Genomic DNA, 18211 nt, shown 5'->3' with positions numbered 1-18211 from the left:
CATCTTCTAAAAGCGGAGCACTAGCTTGAGTGCTGGGAAGGATTAAAGGCAGCCAGCTCTCCCAAATGGGATTATCAACAGAGAATTGATGGAATATAGATGTAGTCCCTATGTTTAAGAAGCTCACAGTGGAAGGGTAGGGGGAATGTGTGTGTTTTTTCCCCCGGTCTTTGTCTGAGGAAGCTGGGGTCATGTGAAAGAGCAGAGGAAAAGGAAAAGATTTTTTGTTACTTTACCCTAACTTCACCTTGATCATGGTTTCAGGCTCTCCAAAGGCTGTCTAGTTACAAATCTGATAGTGATCAGAGCCTACGGGAAGGTCTAGTTAGAAGTGGTTTATGGAGGAAAAGGAGGTACTAGAGGGCTTCCCTGGTGGCGCAGTGGTTGGGAGTCCCCCTGCCGATGCAGGGGACACGGGTTCGTGCCCCGGTCCGGGAAGATCCCACATGCCGCGGGGAGGCTGGGCCCGTGAGCCATGGCCGCTGAGCCTGCGCGTCCGGAGCCTGTGCTCTGCAGCGGGAGAGGCCATAACAGTGAGAGGCCCGCGTACCGCAAAGACAAGAGAAAGAAAAGGGAAAAGAAAAAAAAAAAAGGAGGTACTAGAGAAGAGAAGGCCAGCTACTCTATGGGTTGGAAAAACAAAAAGAAATCGCCAAAGACCAAAAAGCTCGTGGATAATAGTTATGTTTAAAAGACACAGCAATTGATTTTACCTCACTCACCTTCTGTCCTCATCTAGCCTATCAACACTACGCCCTTGCTTTAGGATTTCTTTCCTTTTTTAGCATGGGCTCCGAAGCCTCAGGTGAACAACATCCCTGCTCTGAGCTTCAGGTTCTGCATCTGTAAAATGAGAATTGATGTTCAGTAATTTGGAAACTCAATTTGGTGAGGACACCAAAGTGAGAAGGGGAGAGGGCGCCTCAAACCTCAGAGTCAAGTATTTCCCAAAAAGAGAACCAGCTGCCCAGGTACACCCTGTTCTTTCTTCCTAGTCTGAACCCTGAGAAAGCAGAGAGAGGAGCAAACTCAAATCTGCCCTGAGGAACTCCCAGGTTGTTGCAGAAAACAAAGAGATACTCTGAACCCAGACTTAGACACAAAGGCAGGCAGACATTGAACTTCGAGCTGTACAGCTGGCACCCTAGAGGTAGTGGATGTTCCCTGGATAGAATGGGAATGGCCTAGGTTTGGGAGAAAGAGCTCAGCTCAGCCTGCCAGAGTTTTTGAGTCTTGGGAAGTTATTGAAGGCAAGATAAAGAGGGAGAATGTTATAGTCAAAAGAAAGGACTCACTGGGACACTGCAGTTTTACTATAAGCAGTTGACTGTAATCATCTGAGTAATATGTAACAACTAATGTGTCAAATATCAAGTGCCTGCTATGGACAAAGCACAGGAATATAAGAAGGACATGATACCTCCCTTTATGGAGCCCACATTCTTGTGATATGATCTCACTTCATCTTTTCAACTCTTTAAGCATGCTATTAGTATCCCAACTTTAGAAATGAGGAAATAAGTCTCAAAAGAGATTGGCAAGTGGCAAAATTATCACTGAAACTCAGGTGTCCTGCCTTAGGATCCCAATCGCAGGCTGCTCTCTTTACAAGTTTCCTGAAAAACCACTCTAACATCTGTGTCTCCCCACTTCCTGCTGTGCCTGCCCACTTCCTGCTGATCTTCTTGAAGGAGCAAACCTAGGAGTGAAGGTCTGGTGACTGTTAAACACAATGGAGATGAAGCATTCCTGTTTTATTTTCCAGTTCCTACTCAGACTCAACAGGAGTCTGGCTTTATTGTGTTTTTACAGTATGATACATCTTCACGTTTCAAACTAATACTTTCACCATCTGTTTGTGATTTCTCTGTGGCAGACTTCTCAGATCTCCCCCAAGAAAGGGCATTCATTGTTTACCACTCCTTTTTTGGTCTTTTCCTCTGTTGACTTTTACTCAGCTTGTATCCCAGAGGGTTCAATCAGCAATATTTACAGAAAAACTCCTTTGTCCGAGATACTGGGCTGGACCCCGGAGGGAATTTAGATATGAGCAAGAGGCATTCTTGCCTGCTAGAAGCTTACAGTCTAGTTGTTTTTTGTTGTTCTTGTTGTTTGTTTGTTTGTTTAAAGTAAAATAAGTGACCTGAGAGATCTGCTTGTCCATGGAAATTCAGAGGACAGAAGAATTGAGAATAGAGGGAGGTTTTGTAGTGAAGGCTGAATTTGAGGTAGGAATTATGGCTGATTAGTAGTTCCTCAGGCAAGTGGTGAGAGAGCAGTCCAGCTGAGGAATGCCAGCATGAGCAAGGCATGGAGTCTAGAAATCCTTTTAGGCAGAATAGGGAGAAATGCAGCTGAGCTGGAGCTCAGGGAGTGGTGGGAGAAAAGGCTGGAAAATATATTAGGGCCATATTAAGGAGAGCCTACTTTAGAATATATCTTGAAAATAAGGGTTTTTTACATAACTACAGCACTATCACATCTAAGAAAAAATTTTCTAACAAAATTCCATAATGTCTAATATCCAACCCCTCTTCAAATTACTCCAATTGACAGAATTAACTAAAATATAAAACATGTCTGCAGTGATTTTTTTTAAGCTTTATACTTTCACCCCAACCTACACAAAAATTAAAATAGGTCAATGAACACTGGAATATTCTTCACCTGTTTCACCAAGTGTTAACATTTTGCCACATTTACTTTCTCTCTTGTCCCTGCTCTTTCTCTTTAAATAATCTGTATTCTAACTTCTCATCTGCTAGGCCAGGCTAACTGGGGCAAAATTCTCAGTGCAGGACTTTAAGGATTGGCATTATATGGGCTTTCATTAGTAAATAATCCAAAGGTAGAATTATTAATTCTTTCAACAAACATCTGTAGAGCATTCGTACATCCTCCTTCCTCAAGGAACTCTAGTTGAGGAAGAACATCTACAACATAGTGTAGGTGCCCTGACACATGGTCCTCTTGCTTAAGGCAATAAATACTTTGGGCCCAGGGCGTTGGGTTATGTTTTCAGGGTGATCATACTCATCTTTTCAGTTTCAGAATTGAAGGTGGGAGTGTTCCCTCAACACACACCCTCCAAGCCTTATTGCCTTGAGCCTTTTGGGGTTTGGGGATATTGGTCTGCTCCAGGGTGTGCCACATTGACTCTAGACTGAACTGACACCTCTCTCCTTTCAGCACCCCTCCCCCCCAGCAGAAGAACCAAGCCCCAGGCAAAGGAAGGGAGGGGTGGCAGGAAGGAAGTGAGAGCTGCCATTACCACTAAACAAGTCGGTGTTGCAACTTTCTGGTAAAGGACAGTGTTTGGTTGGGGGCAGAGGGTGGAGCCTGGGAAGAGGAGCGACTCTGCACACCCAGGGCCGCTGTCAAGTGAGGTGGAGTAGAGAGACACAGACACACTATGGCTAAACTGAAAAGGAAATAAAGACAGGTATTTATAGGTAAGGGAGTGGAACTAGACACAATGATAATATTTGTATTAAGTACTCACCATAGGGCAGCACTGTGAAAGCAATTTATGTGTATAATATCACTTAATTCTCCCAACAACTCCAGGAGGTATTATTATCTTAGTGGGGGAAAGGGAGTTCTGTAAACTGAGGCTCTAGAGTTGAAGTGATTTGCCCAAAGCCTTATAACCAGTAAGTGGAAAAGCCAAGATAGGGGCATATATCTATCTCACTCCAGTGACCTTGAGCTTAACCACCATAGAGAGAGCTCCAGAAGTGAGAGATGTTAGCCCCAGGATTAAGAATGGAGACACCTTAGTCAGAGTCTACATAGAGCCGGTCTCACGCCCAAGACCTGGGCGCTTTTTCAGAAGATTCAGAGTCCTTCGCAATGAGACTCCAATCTCCCTTTCTAGTTTCCTTACCCATCACTCCCCACAACACACCCTAAACCAGTGCTGAACCGTCTCATGAAACTGCCATGAATTTGCATACTCCTGTGACTTTGCTGATGTTGTCTTTGCCTGAAATCCTCTTTCTATCCTCACCCTTTTAACTTTATTTCAGTCTAGCAAAATCTTTTTTTAAAATATTTATTTATTTATTTGGTTGCACCGGCTCTTAGTTGCAGCAGACGGGCTCCTTAGTTGCGGCACACAGGCTCCTTAGTTGTGGCACGTGAACTCTTAGTTGCAGCATGCAGGTGGGATCTAGTTCCCTGACCAGGGATCGAACCCTGGCCCACTGCATTGGGAGCACGGAGTCTTATCCACTGCGCCACCGGGGAAGTCCCTAGCAAAATCTTAATTCAAGGCATTGGTTCCCTCCTGTATCAGTCTCACTCTCCTTCCTGTTGTAAGTATTAAGTATCTATTTGCTGGATACCAAGAAATACAGATAAGGCAAGTGCCCAGTCCGCAAGGAGCTCACAGTTTAGAAGGAGACATAGATAAATGCAAATAATAAAATAGTAATAGGGGAATTCTCTGGTGGTCCAGTGGTTAGGACTCAGCGCTTTGACTGCTGGGGCCCGAGTTCAGTCCCTGGTTGGGGAACTAAGATACTCCGCAAGCAGCACAACATGGCCAAAAGAAACAAAAAAACAAAAACAAAAACCAGTAACAAAAGTGTATACAGGTACAGAAGTTGTAACTGCTTAGGAGGGAGTGATTTAGCTTGATTAATGGGATGAAGTAGATGTGATTAAGTGTCACAAAGGATATAGAGTATGAATTAGGTCTTTTTAGATATTTGGCTGATGATAAGGTGAGGAAGAGCATTCTGGAAAGACGGCATTGGGTTATGGGTTTATTTAATGTAATACTCTCCCCCACGCCGAAAACCACTGTAAATAACAGCATCTACAACAAGCAACAGTATGGCTTATTAGAAAACTAAAGAAGTGTGAGAGAGAGAGACCGGTAGGAAGAAGGAATACTGAGAGCTGAGGCTCAATGAAGGGTCAGATCATTGAGACCCATATGTATGCTAGAGTTAGAACTATAACTTGTAGATACTTTTTTTTTTTTCTTTTGGCTGCGTTGAGTCTTCGTTGCTACGCATGGGCTTTCCCTAGTTGCGGCGAGCGGGGGCTACTATTCATCGCAGTGTACAGGATTCTCATTGCGGTGGCTTCTCTTGTTGCGGAGCGCGGGCTTTAGTTGCTCTGCGACATGTGGGATCTTCCTGGACCAGGGATCAAACCCGTGTCCCCTGTATTGGCAGGTGGATTCTTAACCCCTGTGCCACCAGGGAAGTCCCATATTGGGCATTTAATAAAAATCTGTTGAGCAGATGAATGGAGAATCATCAGAAGGTTTTAAGCAGCAGCATGATAGACCAGGCCAGGTGGAAGACAATGAAGGCCTGGACTAAAGCTATGGCAGTGAGACTGGAAATCATGGGATGGTTTCCGGATGGTGAGGGATTCCATGAAGGAAGTGAGAGAATTAGTTGAGGGCAACTCCTGATTCTGACTTGGGCCTGGGGGATGATGGTGCCTCCTTCCAAAATGGGGTTACAGATACAAGAGTCAGGGTCTTCCTTGTTATAAGTGAGTGTCCCCTATGAGAACAGGAGCTGTGCCTTTCTCATTTCCATATCCTTTGCATCAGCACTCAGATCTGTATGATGGTTGGCTCTCCCAGTATGATGGTTGGTTCTCCTGGTCCCAGGGGAGAGGAGATCAATATGGACAGCCCTCACTTCTAGCTGAGTTTCAAATGCATTATATCAGGGCTTCTTAAAGTTTTCCACAAGGGCCTTCAGAAGAAGAGAGTCTCCTGCTCGCCTATCTGACCTCATCTATCTAAAGGAATCTGCTGCTATGGCTGGAAGAGGGTCTCTCAAGTAAAAAAATATCTTCAAGGCTCATGTTTTATCTTTAAAAGCCATGCACATTTTACATTCTTCTAATTAATTCTTGTTTTAATATAATACTCTCCCCCACACTGAAAACCACTGTAAATAACAATTTCATTCCAGGAACATATACCTTATTTATTCTGGTCTTTATATACACCCCCTAGTACACTGCTGCATATCCCCAGGAGTACCCCAATTTGAGAAGAACCATAAAACGTGATTGATTTTTCAGCAACATGCTATATTTCTAATTCTGTTGGGCTGATATGAGTACATCCCTTAAGTTGCATCTGAGACTCTGAGAGAAGCCAGGGTCAAATGAGGCCAACAGTTAAGAGAGACTTGACTATAACAGTGTGGACCTCTCTGATTTATATCCCCAGGTACTGCAGAAGTTGGGGAAGACTGTGGAAACCAAAGATGAACGGTTTGAACAAAATGCCAGTAACTTCTACCAACAACAGGTAATCTGGAGGGTGGGAAAGGGAAGCTTGGAGGAAGAAAGAAGATATGAGGGCCGAGGGGCAGAAGAACAGCAGGTTCTGCAAATCAGCAAGCATCCCTACTAACCCATCCTCCCTCCAGGAGTACGGGCCACTGGGTGACCTGCTGCTTATCCTTCTCCTGGGAACCACAGAAAATTACCTTTCCTGTTCCTGCTCACTCTGGGTTTAGGGGGACAGACGAGTGTTCTTCTTTTCTCTTGGTGGTTCCCCCAGGGTACAGTGACATCACCAGGTCCTTAGACAAAATCAAAACAAGCCCCTGTCACCTTAGTTTCTGGCTTACTATCTTCCCTAGGCTGCCTCTCTCCCACCCTAAGGGTCTTCTCATCTCAGTGGCCCCATGTTTTGTTGCCTCTTTGTCCACTGCATCTACCTCACCAAAGCCATTTATTCGAAAATAATACCTCCATCTTTTACCTGTCATTCTCACCCAAACCTCCTGTTCTCACTGTTCCTTCTGTCTTCACTGGATGTTATGGGTAATTTTATGTAGAAAACTTACTTTAAGAAGTGGATAACAGGTCACTGCAGCCAACTCTGAAAATTCTATAGTACACATGCAATTGAAACAAGAAAAAATATATAATTCATATATAGTAACATAAAAAAAAAAAGAAGTGGACAACAGTTGGTGGCCTGCAAAAGGGGAGAGGCAACTGGCCAGTCAGTGGGCCTTGGAGAGCCGTGTTTCCAGAACTGCTGGACGTGACACCCTCTCCAGACCCAGCATATGAATGCCAGGTGGCTGCCATGAACTATGGAGCCGTGTTTCCAGAGCTGCTGGACGTGACACCCTCTCCAGACCCAGCATATGAATGCCAGGTGGCTGCCATGAACTACGGAGCCATGAGGATCTACAGCAAAGGACATTTTCAGGGCGGAAGCCATGTCAAAAATGAAAGAAATTGCCGTCTTTAAACTCTGAAAACTGATAACAAACCAGAAAAATCCAAAAGTAAGCCACTTTGGGGAAAAGTATTTTACATTGACTTACCTTCTGTCACTGTATCTGAAAAACTGCCAAAGGACATTAAGGATCTGGGACGGCGAGTTGAAGAATTTCTCAGTAAAGATATCAGTTACCTTATTTCAAATAAAAAGGACAAATTTCTCGTGTACCAAGCCCTGAATTTGCGTATAGTGCAGAAACCACTTCACCTCATTCTAGCCATGATGGAAGTTCATTTGAGTCTCCAGATTCATTCAGTGTGTTTGATGAGAGGAAAATTAGTAGTCGAAAAAGCTAGAAATGACCATGATTTTTTTCCTTCAAATAGTATATTATCAAATGCCTTGTCATGGGGAGTAAAAATTCTTCATATTGATGACATTAGATGCTACATTGAATAAAAGAAAAAAAGAGTTGTATTTACTCAGGAAATCCAGCACTTCTGTAAGCGATGTGGGGAAAAGAATAGGTATTGGTCCACAAAAAGCAAGAGCAAGAAGACTCAAAAAGCCTTTTGTAAAGGTAGAAGATATGAGCCACATATTCCAAGTGAGCAGCATGGAAACTTTGCACAGAGTGATCACTATCAAGTTGTTGATGGTATTGTATCTAAGTTAGTTTTTGACGTTGTGGAATATGAAAGGGACATGCCTAAAAGAATAAAGTACAGTATTAGATCCATTTCTCCTATTACTGCAACTGTCCTGAAAAAGCCTGAATATAAAGAAAAGCTAGAATTGCAACATACATCTCAGACTTCAGGGAAAATAATGTACAAGTGATTGAGCAGAGTTTCCTATATAAAGAAACCCAGGAACCTGAAAAAAATTTGTGTTTATTTCAGAACATATTCCCTACTTTTCCAGTGAATTGAGAGGGCTTGATGAGAAAACATCTAATAAATGTTCCATTTTAAATCCAGCCAAAAATGACATAAAACAAAATTTTACACATCTCCCTCCACATAAAAATGAACAGGAATGCATTCTTGACATTTCTGAACATAAATTAATTATACATGAAAATGACTTAGAAGTAAGGGTAGATCACTATCCATGTAGGCCACAGACATGTATATAAGTTTCTAATTTCAATATGGATAAGAGTGCATCTCAACCAAAATGAAAGTCAGATGCTGTGCATTTTCCAGCACAGGATCTGAAGGAAAAGGACCTTCATTCAGTATTTGGTCATGATTCTAGTCTGTTAGCAATAAACAGTTTACAGGAACATCTAACAATTCAAGCAAAGACTCCATTCCAGAGTCCTCCTAGGAACCCAGTGAATGTGACATCAAGAATACAGGTAGTTTACCTTCTGGTAAAATCCACTGGAGAGTGAAAATATTATAAGGAAGAAAAAAAAAATCTGCAACCGAATGTGGAGTTTGATAAGAAGAGAACTGAACTTCTTACTACACAAGAAGAAAACAATCTGTACTTCACCACTACAATCTCTACTGAACTTATTTCAGACTAGTGAAGTCAGAATTTTTAGATTTCACAAGCTATGCTGAAAACAGTGGTATATGTGATGTTTTAGATATTTGGGAAGAGGGAAATTCAAATAATCTGTTGTCAGTGTTTTTCTCTTCCCTTTCAACCTGTATATTTACTGGCTTTTGACTTAAAATAAATAGCTTTCAGAAGTGATGAAGATCATACTCTTGAAATTTTTAAAATTTGTATAAAATTCTTACTTTTTTTTTGCCAAGTTTGTTTATAGAACCAAATGTAAATATTAACAATAAAGGTGATGTTTGCATTTTTCTGCAGAATTGATTACCTGTTACAGAAAAATTATAGAATAAACTTGTGGCTCATTTTTTAAAAAGGAGGGAAAAGAAGTGGATTACAGAGGTTTAACCTATGGGATATTGACTTTCCATCTCTGTGTGCCAGGCATCACATTTATCTCATTTAATTCTGACATGAGTCCTGGAGATTGGATCCCCTGTTTATAATAGAAGGGAGTTAGTTATTAACTTAAATGAATATCCAGTTGCAATGCAATTCTGACACTAGATACCCAGAGTTAGTTCAAATTTCACAGGTTGAGGGCATAGTCCGCCACTAGGCTACCTCACTTCAGACACCATCTGTAAAGCTCCAAAGTTCCCAGGCCACCTGCACTTTTGATAAACTGGCTACAAATTTGGGGGTTCCTACTGACCCCTCATCTTCCGTAATTCACTAGAATGCTCACAGAATTCAGCAAAGTGCTCTACTTAACTACAGTTTTATTATAAAGGGTACAAATCGGGACCAGCCAAATGAAGAGACACACAAGGGGAGATCTGGGAGGATCCCAAACATGAACCTTCTGTGTTCTCAAGACACGTCACCTTCCCAGCACATTGATGTAGGATTACCAACCAGGGAAGCTCGCCTAAACTTCAGGTGTCTAGAGTTTTTATTGTGATTTCATTACATAGTGAATCATAGGCCGTGTGATTGAACTTAATCTCTAACTTCCCTCCTCTCTTTTCCGGAGGTCATACTGATATCACCTGTATGAAAGCCCCAACCCTCTAATCACTTGGTTCACCTTTCCCACCTGACCAGCACCATCCTGAGTCATTTCTTTAGCATAGACACAGGTATGATCTGAGAGGCCCACCATGAATAACAAAATGCCAAGGATTTAGAAGTTACTTCTCAGAAACCAGGGCCAAAGACCAGTCAAATTCTTTATGGTATAATGTAAGAATTATATGGAGGGCTTCCCTGGTGGCGCAGTGGTTGAGAGTCCGCCTGCTGATGCAGGGGACACGGGTTCGTGCTCCGGTCCGGGAAGATCCCACATGCCGTGGAGCAACTAAGCCTGTGCTCCAGAACTACTGAGCCTGCACTCTAGAGCCCACAGGCCACAACTACTGAGCCCGTGTGCCGCAACTACTAGAGCCCACACTCCTCAACAAGAGAAGCCACCGCAACGAGAAGCCCGCGCTTGCTGCAACTAGAGAAAAGCCCGCGCACAGCAACAAAGACCCAACGCAGCCAAAAATAAAAATTAAAAAAAAAACAAGAAGAAGAATAAGAGGATCAGGTGGGACAACCCCCTCAGAATTCCCTATGTGAGCCTACCAACTAAACACCACTTGAGCAGGGAAATAATTTGAGAAATGAAATGGAGTTAGGCTAGGAATAAGGAAAAACTTTTCTCCTGAGAGAATGATATACATAGTAACTGGTGTTTGAACATGCTTGGGAAGTTTATTTAACAAACATGTCATAAGTACCTGCTGTATGCCAGGCACTGTGCTAGATGCTGGGACTTCAACTTGAATAAGACAACACGCCTGTTCTCAAGGCTCTCACAGTTTAAGGAGAAAGACAGTGAAAAAAGTCAGGTCTGAAGCTGCACCTAGGTGTCTAAGATGAATGGGAGGAAAAAGGACAAGGTCAAGGAAATTGAAAGTGAAGTATTCCAGAAGTTGGACCAGTTGGTCATGTGCCCTACCTTTCACCTGCAACCAGTTTGTAGGTAAACTTTTTTTTTTTTTTTTTGGCTGCGTTGGGTCTTCCTTTCTGCGCATGGGTTTTCTCTAGTTGTGCCGAGTGGGGACTACTCTTCGTTGCGGTGCACGGGCTTCTCACTGTGGAGGCTTCTCGTTGTGGAGCTCTAGGTGTGTGGGCTCTAGGTGCGTGGGCTTCAGTATTTGTGGCACACGGGTTCAGTAGTTGTGGCTTGTGGGCCCTCGAGCACAGGCTCAGTAGTTGTGGCACACGGGCTTAGTTGCTCTGTGGCATGTGGGATCTTCCTGGATCAGGGATCGAACCCGTGTCCCCTGCATTGGCAGGCAGATTCTTAACCACTGTGCCACCAGGTAGCACCTGTAGGTAAACTTTTTATTAATAAATAACACTTCCAAACCTCCCAGCAAGATTTCAAGGCCTTGACACTTACCTAGGTTCTTAATCAAATTTCCGTAAGTAATTTTTCTTTGAGGGCTCTGCTTGCTTCCCCCTTTCCCTTTCCCCAAAACATATATTGGGTTGATTTTTCCATAACATCTTATGGAAAAACCCGAGCAAACTTTTTGGCCAAGCCAATGGGAAAGAATTATTTTCGTCAAGCAACATTTTAATCTCTTATTTCTGGTAGTGACAGCTGCTTCCAGTTCATTGCCTTTAAAATCACATCTAACAATCGAGCTTCATCTTTCCCTTCTGGACCTCGATTAGATCAAGAACTGTCAGCACTTGCTCAGGGTTGGTCATTCTCTTATTTTGCTGAGTGTTTGGGATTCTGAGTCCATTTTTCTCTAGCAAGTTGGGAACTCCAGGACAGGCACTTCTTCTCCATCCTCAGAACCCCAGTCTCTTAGGACATAGCTCTGCTACCTGAGTGCTTAGGACGCACTTCCAGAGTGATTCATTAACTGAGGGCTGGGACTTTGTATCAATATAAGGGATGGGAAGGACTAACTCAGACTCCTTATGGTACTGCCAAGAATTTTGCAAGGACTTAGAGAGCAGAAGTGATAAAATCATAACATTTAGAGCTAGAATTAACATTTAGAGCTAGTCTTACTTGGTATTTACAGATGAGGAAATTAAAGCCAGAGCTAAGACTGTGAGAGTCACATCTGTCAGGAGAGAAGAAAGATGCTGGGATTATTCAGCCTGGAGACATTTCAGGTCAAAGGAATAAAATGTCACAGGTGCTATCCCACCACCCCACCCTCTACTACCACTACCACCACCTCTCTCCCTCTGTCTCTCTCTCTCTCTCTCTCTCCTCTCAAAGGAAACAGGAGCAGAAAAGAAGAACTTTGACCAAAAGACTTGATTCTAAAACACGGACTATGGTATAAATAGTACCCTTAGTTTTGAACAGTGTACATACAACCTGTACCACCATACGTGGTAGCCTTGATCACTGATCAGATTTTTCAGGCCATATAATATCTAGTGGGATAAAAAAATTAAGAATTTCATTTGTAGAAATTATGCAAGATCATTTAACAGCTTTTGTTATTCAAACATGTATTTTGGAGACCAAATCTTCATGGTGAAGTAAAAAGTTGGATCCATGTTGTTTTCTTTCAAGAAAGAAATTAAAATCCTTGTTAACTTTTATAATCCCCAAAACTCTTTCAAACCATGGTTATCACATTTTCAAAACTCTCAGAGTTATACCTACCTACCATATCCATGTTTAAAAGCTATTATGTACATTTAACATCTTAGACTGTTTAAACTTTTTTTTCTGTGAATGAAAAGCAAAGAGGAAGTGAGACATCTTTCCTGGTGAATGCTAAGTGTTTCTGAATTTTGTTAACTGACAGAATCTGTCTCTATCATGCTGTTGAAAGCACTTTCTCAAGGTCACCAGTGACCTCCAATTACCAAGTTCAGTGATTTACTGATTCTTGATGCATTCTAACCTCTCTGTAGTATCTGATCCTTCTTCAGTCATCAGAGGATGCTGTCTTGGTCCTCATTTGCTATAACACACCATAAGATCCCAGTTCTTCTCCTACCTCTTTGACAGTGCCTTAGATTCCCTTGAGACTGTGTCTTCGTGTCCCTTGAGCCCTGGCATTCAGCCTCTTGAAAAGGACTTTTAACCTGAGGTATGGTCAAAAGTTTGGACTGGCTCAGAGGTGAGCTCTGGAGGCAAGAAGATGGATAAAATAATTAGTCCAGTTTCCTTTGTTTACTTGACCAAGTAGACCTGGGTTTTCTGCTGCTAAAATTAAATAATAATGATTTTTCCCTCAAAGAATTGCACAGATTAAAAAATTAAAAATTTAAGTTATTAGATAGAATTTTCTGAATTTTCAGCTTTTCTCTCATAAATTTTTTATACTTTTGGTATGCTCAGTAGCCTACCTGTAATGAACATAAGCAAATAAAACAAGTTCACAAGTTCACAAGTATTTTTATCATGTACTGCAAAATGGATCTTAGCTCAAATCATCTGAACTGGTGTGAGGATCACTGTCCTGGTCCGTAGGCCTGGCCCTGTACGATACCCTTGATGTGGGCTGCACCTTTCAGTCCAGTCTCACGCTCCTGAAGTCAAGCTCCAAAATGTCAACAGCCGGGCTTCCCTGGTGGCGCAGTGGTTGAGAGTCCGCCTGCCGATGCAGGGGACACGGGTTCGTGCCCCGGTCTGGGAAGATCCCACATGCTGTGGAGTGGCTGGGCCCGTGAGCCATGGCCGCTGAGCCTGCGCGTCCGGAGCCTGTGCTCCGCAACGGGAGAGGCCACAACAGTGAGAGGCCCGCGTACGGAAAAAAACAAACAAACAAACAAAATGTCAACAGCCTGGCCTCAAAATTAGTTGTCACCCAACTGGAAACTAGAGTTCACATAGAGGAAAGAGACCAGAATGGGAATGGGCTTTAGACAACACCATGAGGAACAATTGAGGAAGCCTCTGAAAAAGAGGACTCGGTGCAAGCCACGTGAAAGACATCTTCAAACCTGTGTGCAAGAGAAATTAGCCTGCTCCAAATACAGAAGGCCAACCTAAGACCAGTGGGCAGAAGTTCTAATAAAGCTATTAAAAAATGAAGTGCAAACTAATAGAACATTGTAGATCAAGTATACTCCAATAAAAGTTAATTTAAAAAAAACCCTATACATTGGTCAAAATCTTCCTAGAGATGACACAATTTAGTTTCATGATGGTGAACCTAAATTTTCCTAAGACCTGCCTATAATTAGGCCTGGTAAAGAGTGTTATTGATTAAAACATATAATACAGGGGGAAAAAAATGAAGTGCATAGGAGAAGAGGAATGGCCTGTGTGAGGGTGCAGAGAAGAAGAGGGCCTGGTGTCTACAGAAAATGGTAGCAGTTTTTCTACCCAGAGAGGAAGGTGTAAGTCAGAGGATCACGTATATAGTGTCACACAGGACTCAAGTTGCAACAGAGGAACTCTAGGTTCTAGTTCACTGGAAGGGAGAACAAACAGAGGAAAGAAGACATGCCAGTGCAATGGGAGCAATTTCCCAACTTAAAATTTGCCCCAAAAGAGACAACCAACAACTTCTTGGTAAAGAGAGTAGAGGCTAATATATAACAATTGCAAACGTTTGAAGAAATTCCAGGATTGATCTCTGCCTTTAACCTACTTTTCAACTTTGACTTCTGGAGCATCTTTCGAAATATATCTCTTTAGTCATCAAAGGCATTTCTCCCTTTCAGGCAGAAGGCCACAAGCTATACAAGGACCTGAAGAACTTCCTCAGTGCAGTCAAAGGTGGGTATCAGGGAGTACAGGGGGATCCAGAGGGCATTTATGCAGCTACTAAGAGGTCTGGGGGATGGAAAAAAAAAAACAGCTATACTCAGGCTTTTCATCACTAGCCTGTGCCTGACTCCTGGATCTTTGTGGGCCGAGGAAGAGTAACTTTTCCTATCCCAGCCCCATCCAGCTTCTCTGACTGATAACCCAAACCTTCTGAGGTTGTCCTTTTGGATTGGAGCCACTGATTTGTCTGTCACCCATATGATTATACCAAACTACTTTATGGTAGGACTGTGTTCTCTCCTTTCAGTGATGCATGAAAGTTCAAAGAGAGTGTCAGAAACCCTGCAGGAGATCTACAGCAGCAAGTGGGATGGTCATGAGGAGCTGAAGGCCATCGTAGCGGTAAGAGTATTCTGGGCTTTACAGCTCTTCAACACTCACTCTACCCTCATCTCAACCTCACCCCAGCTTCTCTGTCCAAACAAATAGGAAAACAAAGGAGCCAGTTCACACTGTTCATTGGTATAGCTGTGATCACAGGTGGTAGGAAAAAGCTGTAACAGGAAAATATTATATGAAGTTAAAAAGTTTTCTGTAATCTGTGGATTCCTCTGTTTTTTTTTTTTTTTTTTTTTTTTTTTTTTTGTGGTACGCGGGCCTCTCACTGTTGTGGCCTCTCCCGTTGCGGAGCACAGGCTCCGGATGCACAGGCTCAGCAGCCATGGCTCACGGGCCCAGCCGCTCCGCGGTATATGGGATCCTCCCAGACCGGGGCACGAACCCGTATCCCCTGCATCGGCAGGCGGACTCTCAACCACTGCGCCACCAGGGAGGCCCCTCCTCTGTTTTTTTACCCTCTTCCTCTCTTTAAAACCTTAGGAAGTTTTACCTACACAAAACCAATTGGTTGTTTTTGAAAACCAATTTCATGCAGTTATTTGCTCCCAAACTTCCCTGTCCTTCAAGCTCTATAGAGTCCAAGACTCTCGACCAGCGGTTCCTGTTCTTAATCCCTTGAATGCATGTCCAGTCTCTTATACAGCAGTTCCTTGGGGACCGGCTGTTTCTTCATCTGACTCTTCCCCAGAATCCAAAATGATATTCTAAAAATATCAGTGCTCCAGAAAGGAAGTTTGTTGCAGGAAGAATTTGGATATTTCCGTGGAATGCAGTTGCTGTTGAGAAGTGGAGCCCTCAGCACTCCCCTCTGCCTCTACCCCACAGAATAATGATCTCCTCTGGGAAGACTATGAAGAGAAACTAGCTGACCAGGCTTTGAGGACCATGGAAAACTATGTAGGCCAATTCAGCGAGATTAAGGTAATCAATTTACAGAATCAAGGATGGGTTATGGGTGGCCCATATAAGTTAGAAAACATGTTGGGTTAAAAGTATAAGCAGAGTTAGAGCCCATGGTTAGGGAGGAAGTTGGATAGGTTAGGAAAAAGATTGAAAGTTGAGGGTTAGACAAGAGGTGAGGGAGGAGGGTTAGAGATAGTGTGAAGGTTACATTTAGACTTAGATTTCAGTGAACTAGATTCGGGCTGGCTTTGAATTAGATCCAGGTCAGGGCATCCCATTTCGTTGTGAGAAACAGTTGGTGGGACTGTAGACGTTTATTGTAGAGAAGAGGAAACTTGGAGGAGTTACAATAATTATCTTCAAATACTTGAAAGTCTGTTAGATAAAAGAGGAATTCAACCTGTTCTAAACTGTTCCAGAAAGTAGAATTAGAATTCATTAATTCATTCAACTCATATTTATTTATTTATTTATTGAAAAATGCCATGCTCCATGGAATTCAGCTTTTTTTTTTTTAACATCTTTATTGGAGTATAATTGCTTAACAATGGGTGTTAGTTTTTGCTTTATAACAAAGTGAATCAGTTATACATATACATATGTTCCCATATCCCCTCCCTCTTGCGTCTCCCTCCCACCCTCCCTATCCCACCCCTCCAGGCGGTCACAAAGCACCAAGCTGATCTCCCTGTGCTATGCGGCTGCTTCCCACTAGCTATCTACCTTACGTTTGGTAGTGTATATATGTCCATGCTTCTCTTTCGCTTTGTCACAGCTTACCCTTCCCCCTCCCTATATCCTCAAGTCCATTCTCTAGTAGGTCTGTGTCTTTATTCCTGTCTTACCCCTAGGTTCTACATGACATTTTTTTTTCTTCTTAAATTCCATATATATGTGTTAGCATACGGTATTTGTCTTTCTCTTTCTGACTTACTTCACTCTGTATGACAAACTCAAGGTCTATCCACCTCATTACAAATAGCTCAATTTCGTTTCTTTTTATGGCTGAGTAATATTCCATTGTATATATGTGCCACATCTTCTTTATCCATTCATCCGATGATGGACACTTAGGTTGTTTCCATCTCCGGGCTATTGTAAATAGGGCTGCAATGAACATTTTGGTACATAACTCTTTTTGAATTATGGTTTCCTCACGGTATATGCCCAGTAGTGGGATTGCTGGGTCATATGGTAGTTCTATTTGTAGTTTTTTAAGGAACCTCCATACTGTTCTCCATAGTGGCTGTACCAATTCACATTCCCACCAGCAGTGCAAGAGTGTTCCCTTTTTTCCACACCCTCTCCAGCATTTATTGCTTCTAGATTTTTTGGTGATGGCCATTCTGACTGGTGTGAGATGATACCTCATTGTAGTTTTGATTTGCATTTCTCTAATGATGAAAGATGTTGAGCATTCTTTCATGTGTTTGTTGGCAGTCTGTATATCTTCTGTGGAGAAATGTCTATTTAGGTCTTCTGCCCATTTTTGGATTGGGTTGTTTGTTTTTTGTTATTGAGCTGTGTGAGCTGCTTATAAATTTTGGAGATTAATCCTTTGTCAGTTGCTTCATTTGCAAATATTTTCTCCCATTCTGAGGGTTGTCTTTTGGTCTTGTTTATGGTTTTCTTTACTGTGCAAAAGCTTTTAAGTTTCATTAGGTCCCATGTGTTTATTTTGATCTTTATTTCCATTTCTCTAGGAAGTGGGTCAAAAAGGATCTTGCAGTGATTTATGTCATAGAGTGTTCTGCCTATGTTTTCCTCTAAGAGTTTGATAGTGTCTGGCCTTACATTTAGGTCTTTAATCCATTTTGAGCCTATTTTTGTGTATGGTGTTAGGGAGTGATCTAATCTCATACTTTTACATGTCCCTGTCCAGTTTTCCCAGCACCACTTACTGAAGAGGCTGTCCTTTCTCCACTGTACATTCCTGCCTCCTTTATCAAAGATAAGGTGACCATATGTGTATGGGTTTATCTCTGGGCTTTCTATCCTGTTCCATTGATCTATCTTTCTGTTTTTGTGCCAGTACCATACTGTCTTGATTACTGTAGCTTTGTAGTATAGTCTGAAGTCAGGGAGCCTGATTCCTCCAGCTCCATTTTTCGTTCTCAAGATTGCTTTGGCTATTTGGGGTCTTTTGTGTTTCCATACAAATTGTGAAATTTTTTGTTCTAGTTCTGTGAAAAATGCCAGTGGTAGTTTGATAGAGACTGCATTGAATCTGTAGATTGCTTTGGGTAGTAGAGTCATTTTCACAATGTTGATTCTTCCAATCCAAGAACATGGTATATCTCTCCATCTATTTGTATCATCTTTAATTTCTTTCATCTGTGTCTTATAATTTTCTGCATACAGGTCTTTTGTCTCCTTAGGTAGGTTTATTCCTAGATATTTTATTCTTTTTGTTGCAGTGG

The 18211-nt window shown here is 42.3% G+C and overlaps 1 protein-coding gene and 2 pseudogenes across 3 annotated transcripts in view; all 3 read left to right on the top strand.

Moving 5' to 3' along the window:
• The window catches only part of BIN2 (bridging integrator 2), a gene marked incomplete at both ends in the record, with an annotated part of 35975 nt that overhangs the window by 1047 nt on the left and 16717 nt on the right, over nucleotides 1-18211 (top strand). The window contains 4 exons of the mRNA XM_079716001.1: nucleotides 6209-6289; nucleotides 14444-14498; nucleotides 14797-14891; nucleotides 15714-15809. Of these exons, the coding sequence (XP_079572127.1) occupies nucleotides 6209-6289; nucleotides 14444-14498; nucleotides 14797-14891; nucleotides 15714-15809 (327 nt within the window). The remainder of the gene's footprint in view (nucleotides 1-6208; nucleotides 6290-14443; nucleotides 14499-14796; nucleotides 14892-15713; nucleotides 15810-18211) is intronic.
• On the top strand, nucleotides 7163-7817 carry LOC307059957 (protein DBF4 homolog A-like; annotated as a pseudogene). Its single transcript has one exon. The product of its transcript is annotated as a protein DBF4 homolog A-like (transcript).
• LOC307059956 (protein DBF4 homolog A-like) lies at nucleotides 7829-12074 on the top strand (annotated as a pseudogene). Its single transcript has 2 exons — nucleotides 7829-8417; nucleotides 12033-12074. The product of its transcript is annotated as a protein DBF4 homolog A-like (transcript).

This window comes from Hyperoodon ampullatus, assembly GCF_949752795.1.
Source record: "Hyperoodon ampullatus genome assembly, chromosome: 11".
NCBI classification, from domain to species: domain Eukaryota; kingdom Metazoa; phylum Chordata; class Mammalia; order Artiodactyla; family Ziphiidae; genus Hyperoodon; species Hyperoodon ampullatus.
The sequence above is the reverse complement of the archived record's forward strand: the minus strand, read 5'-3'. Positions and strand labels throughout refer to the sequence as shown.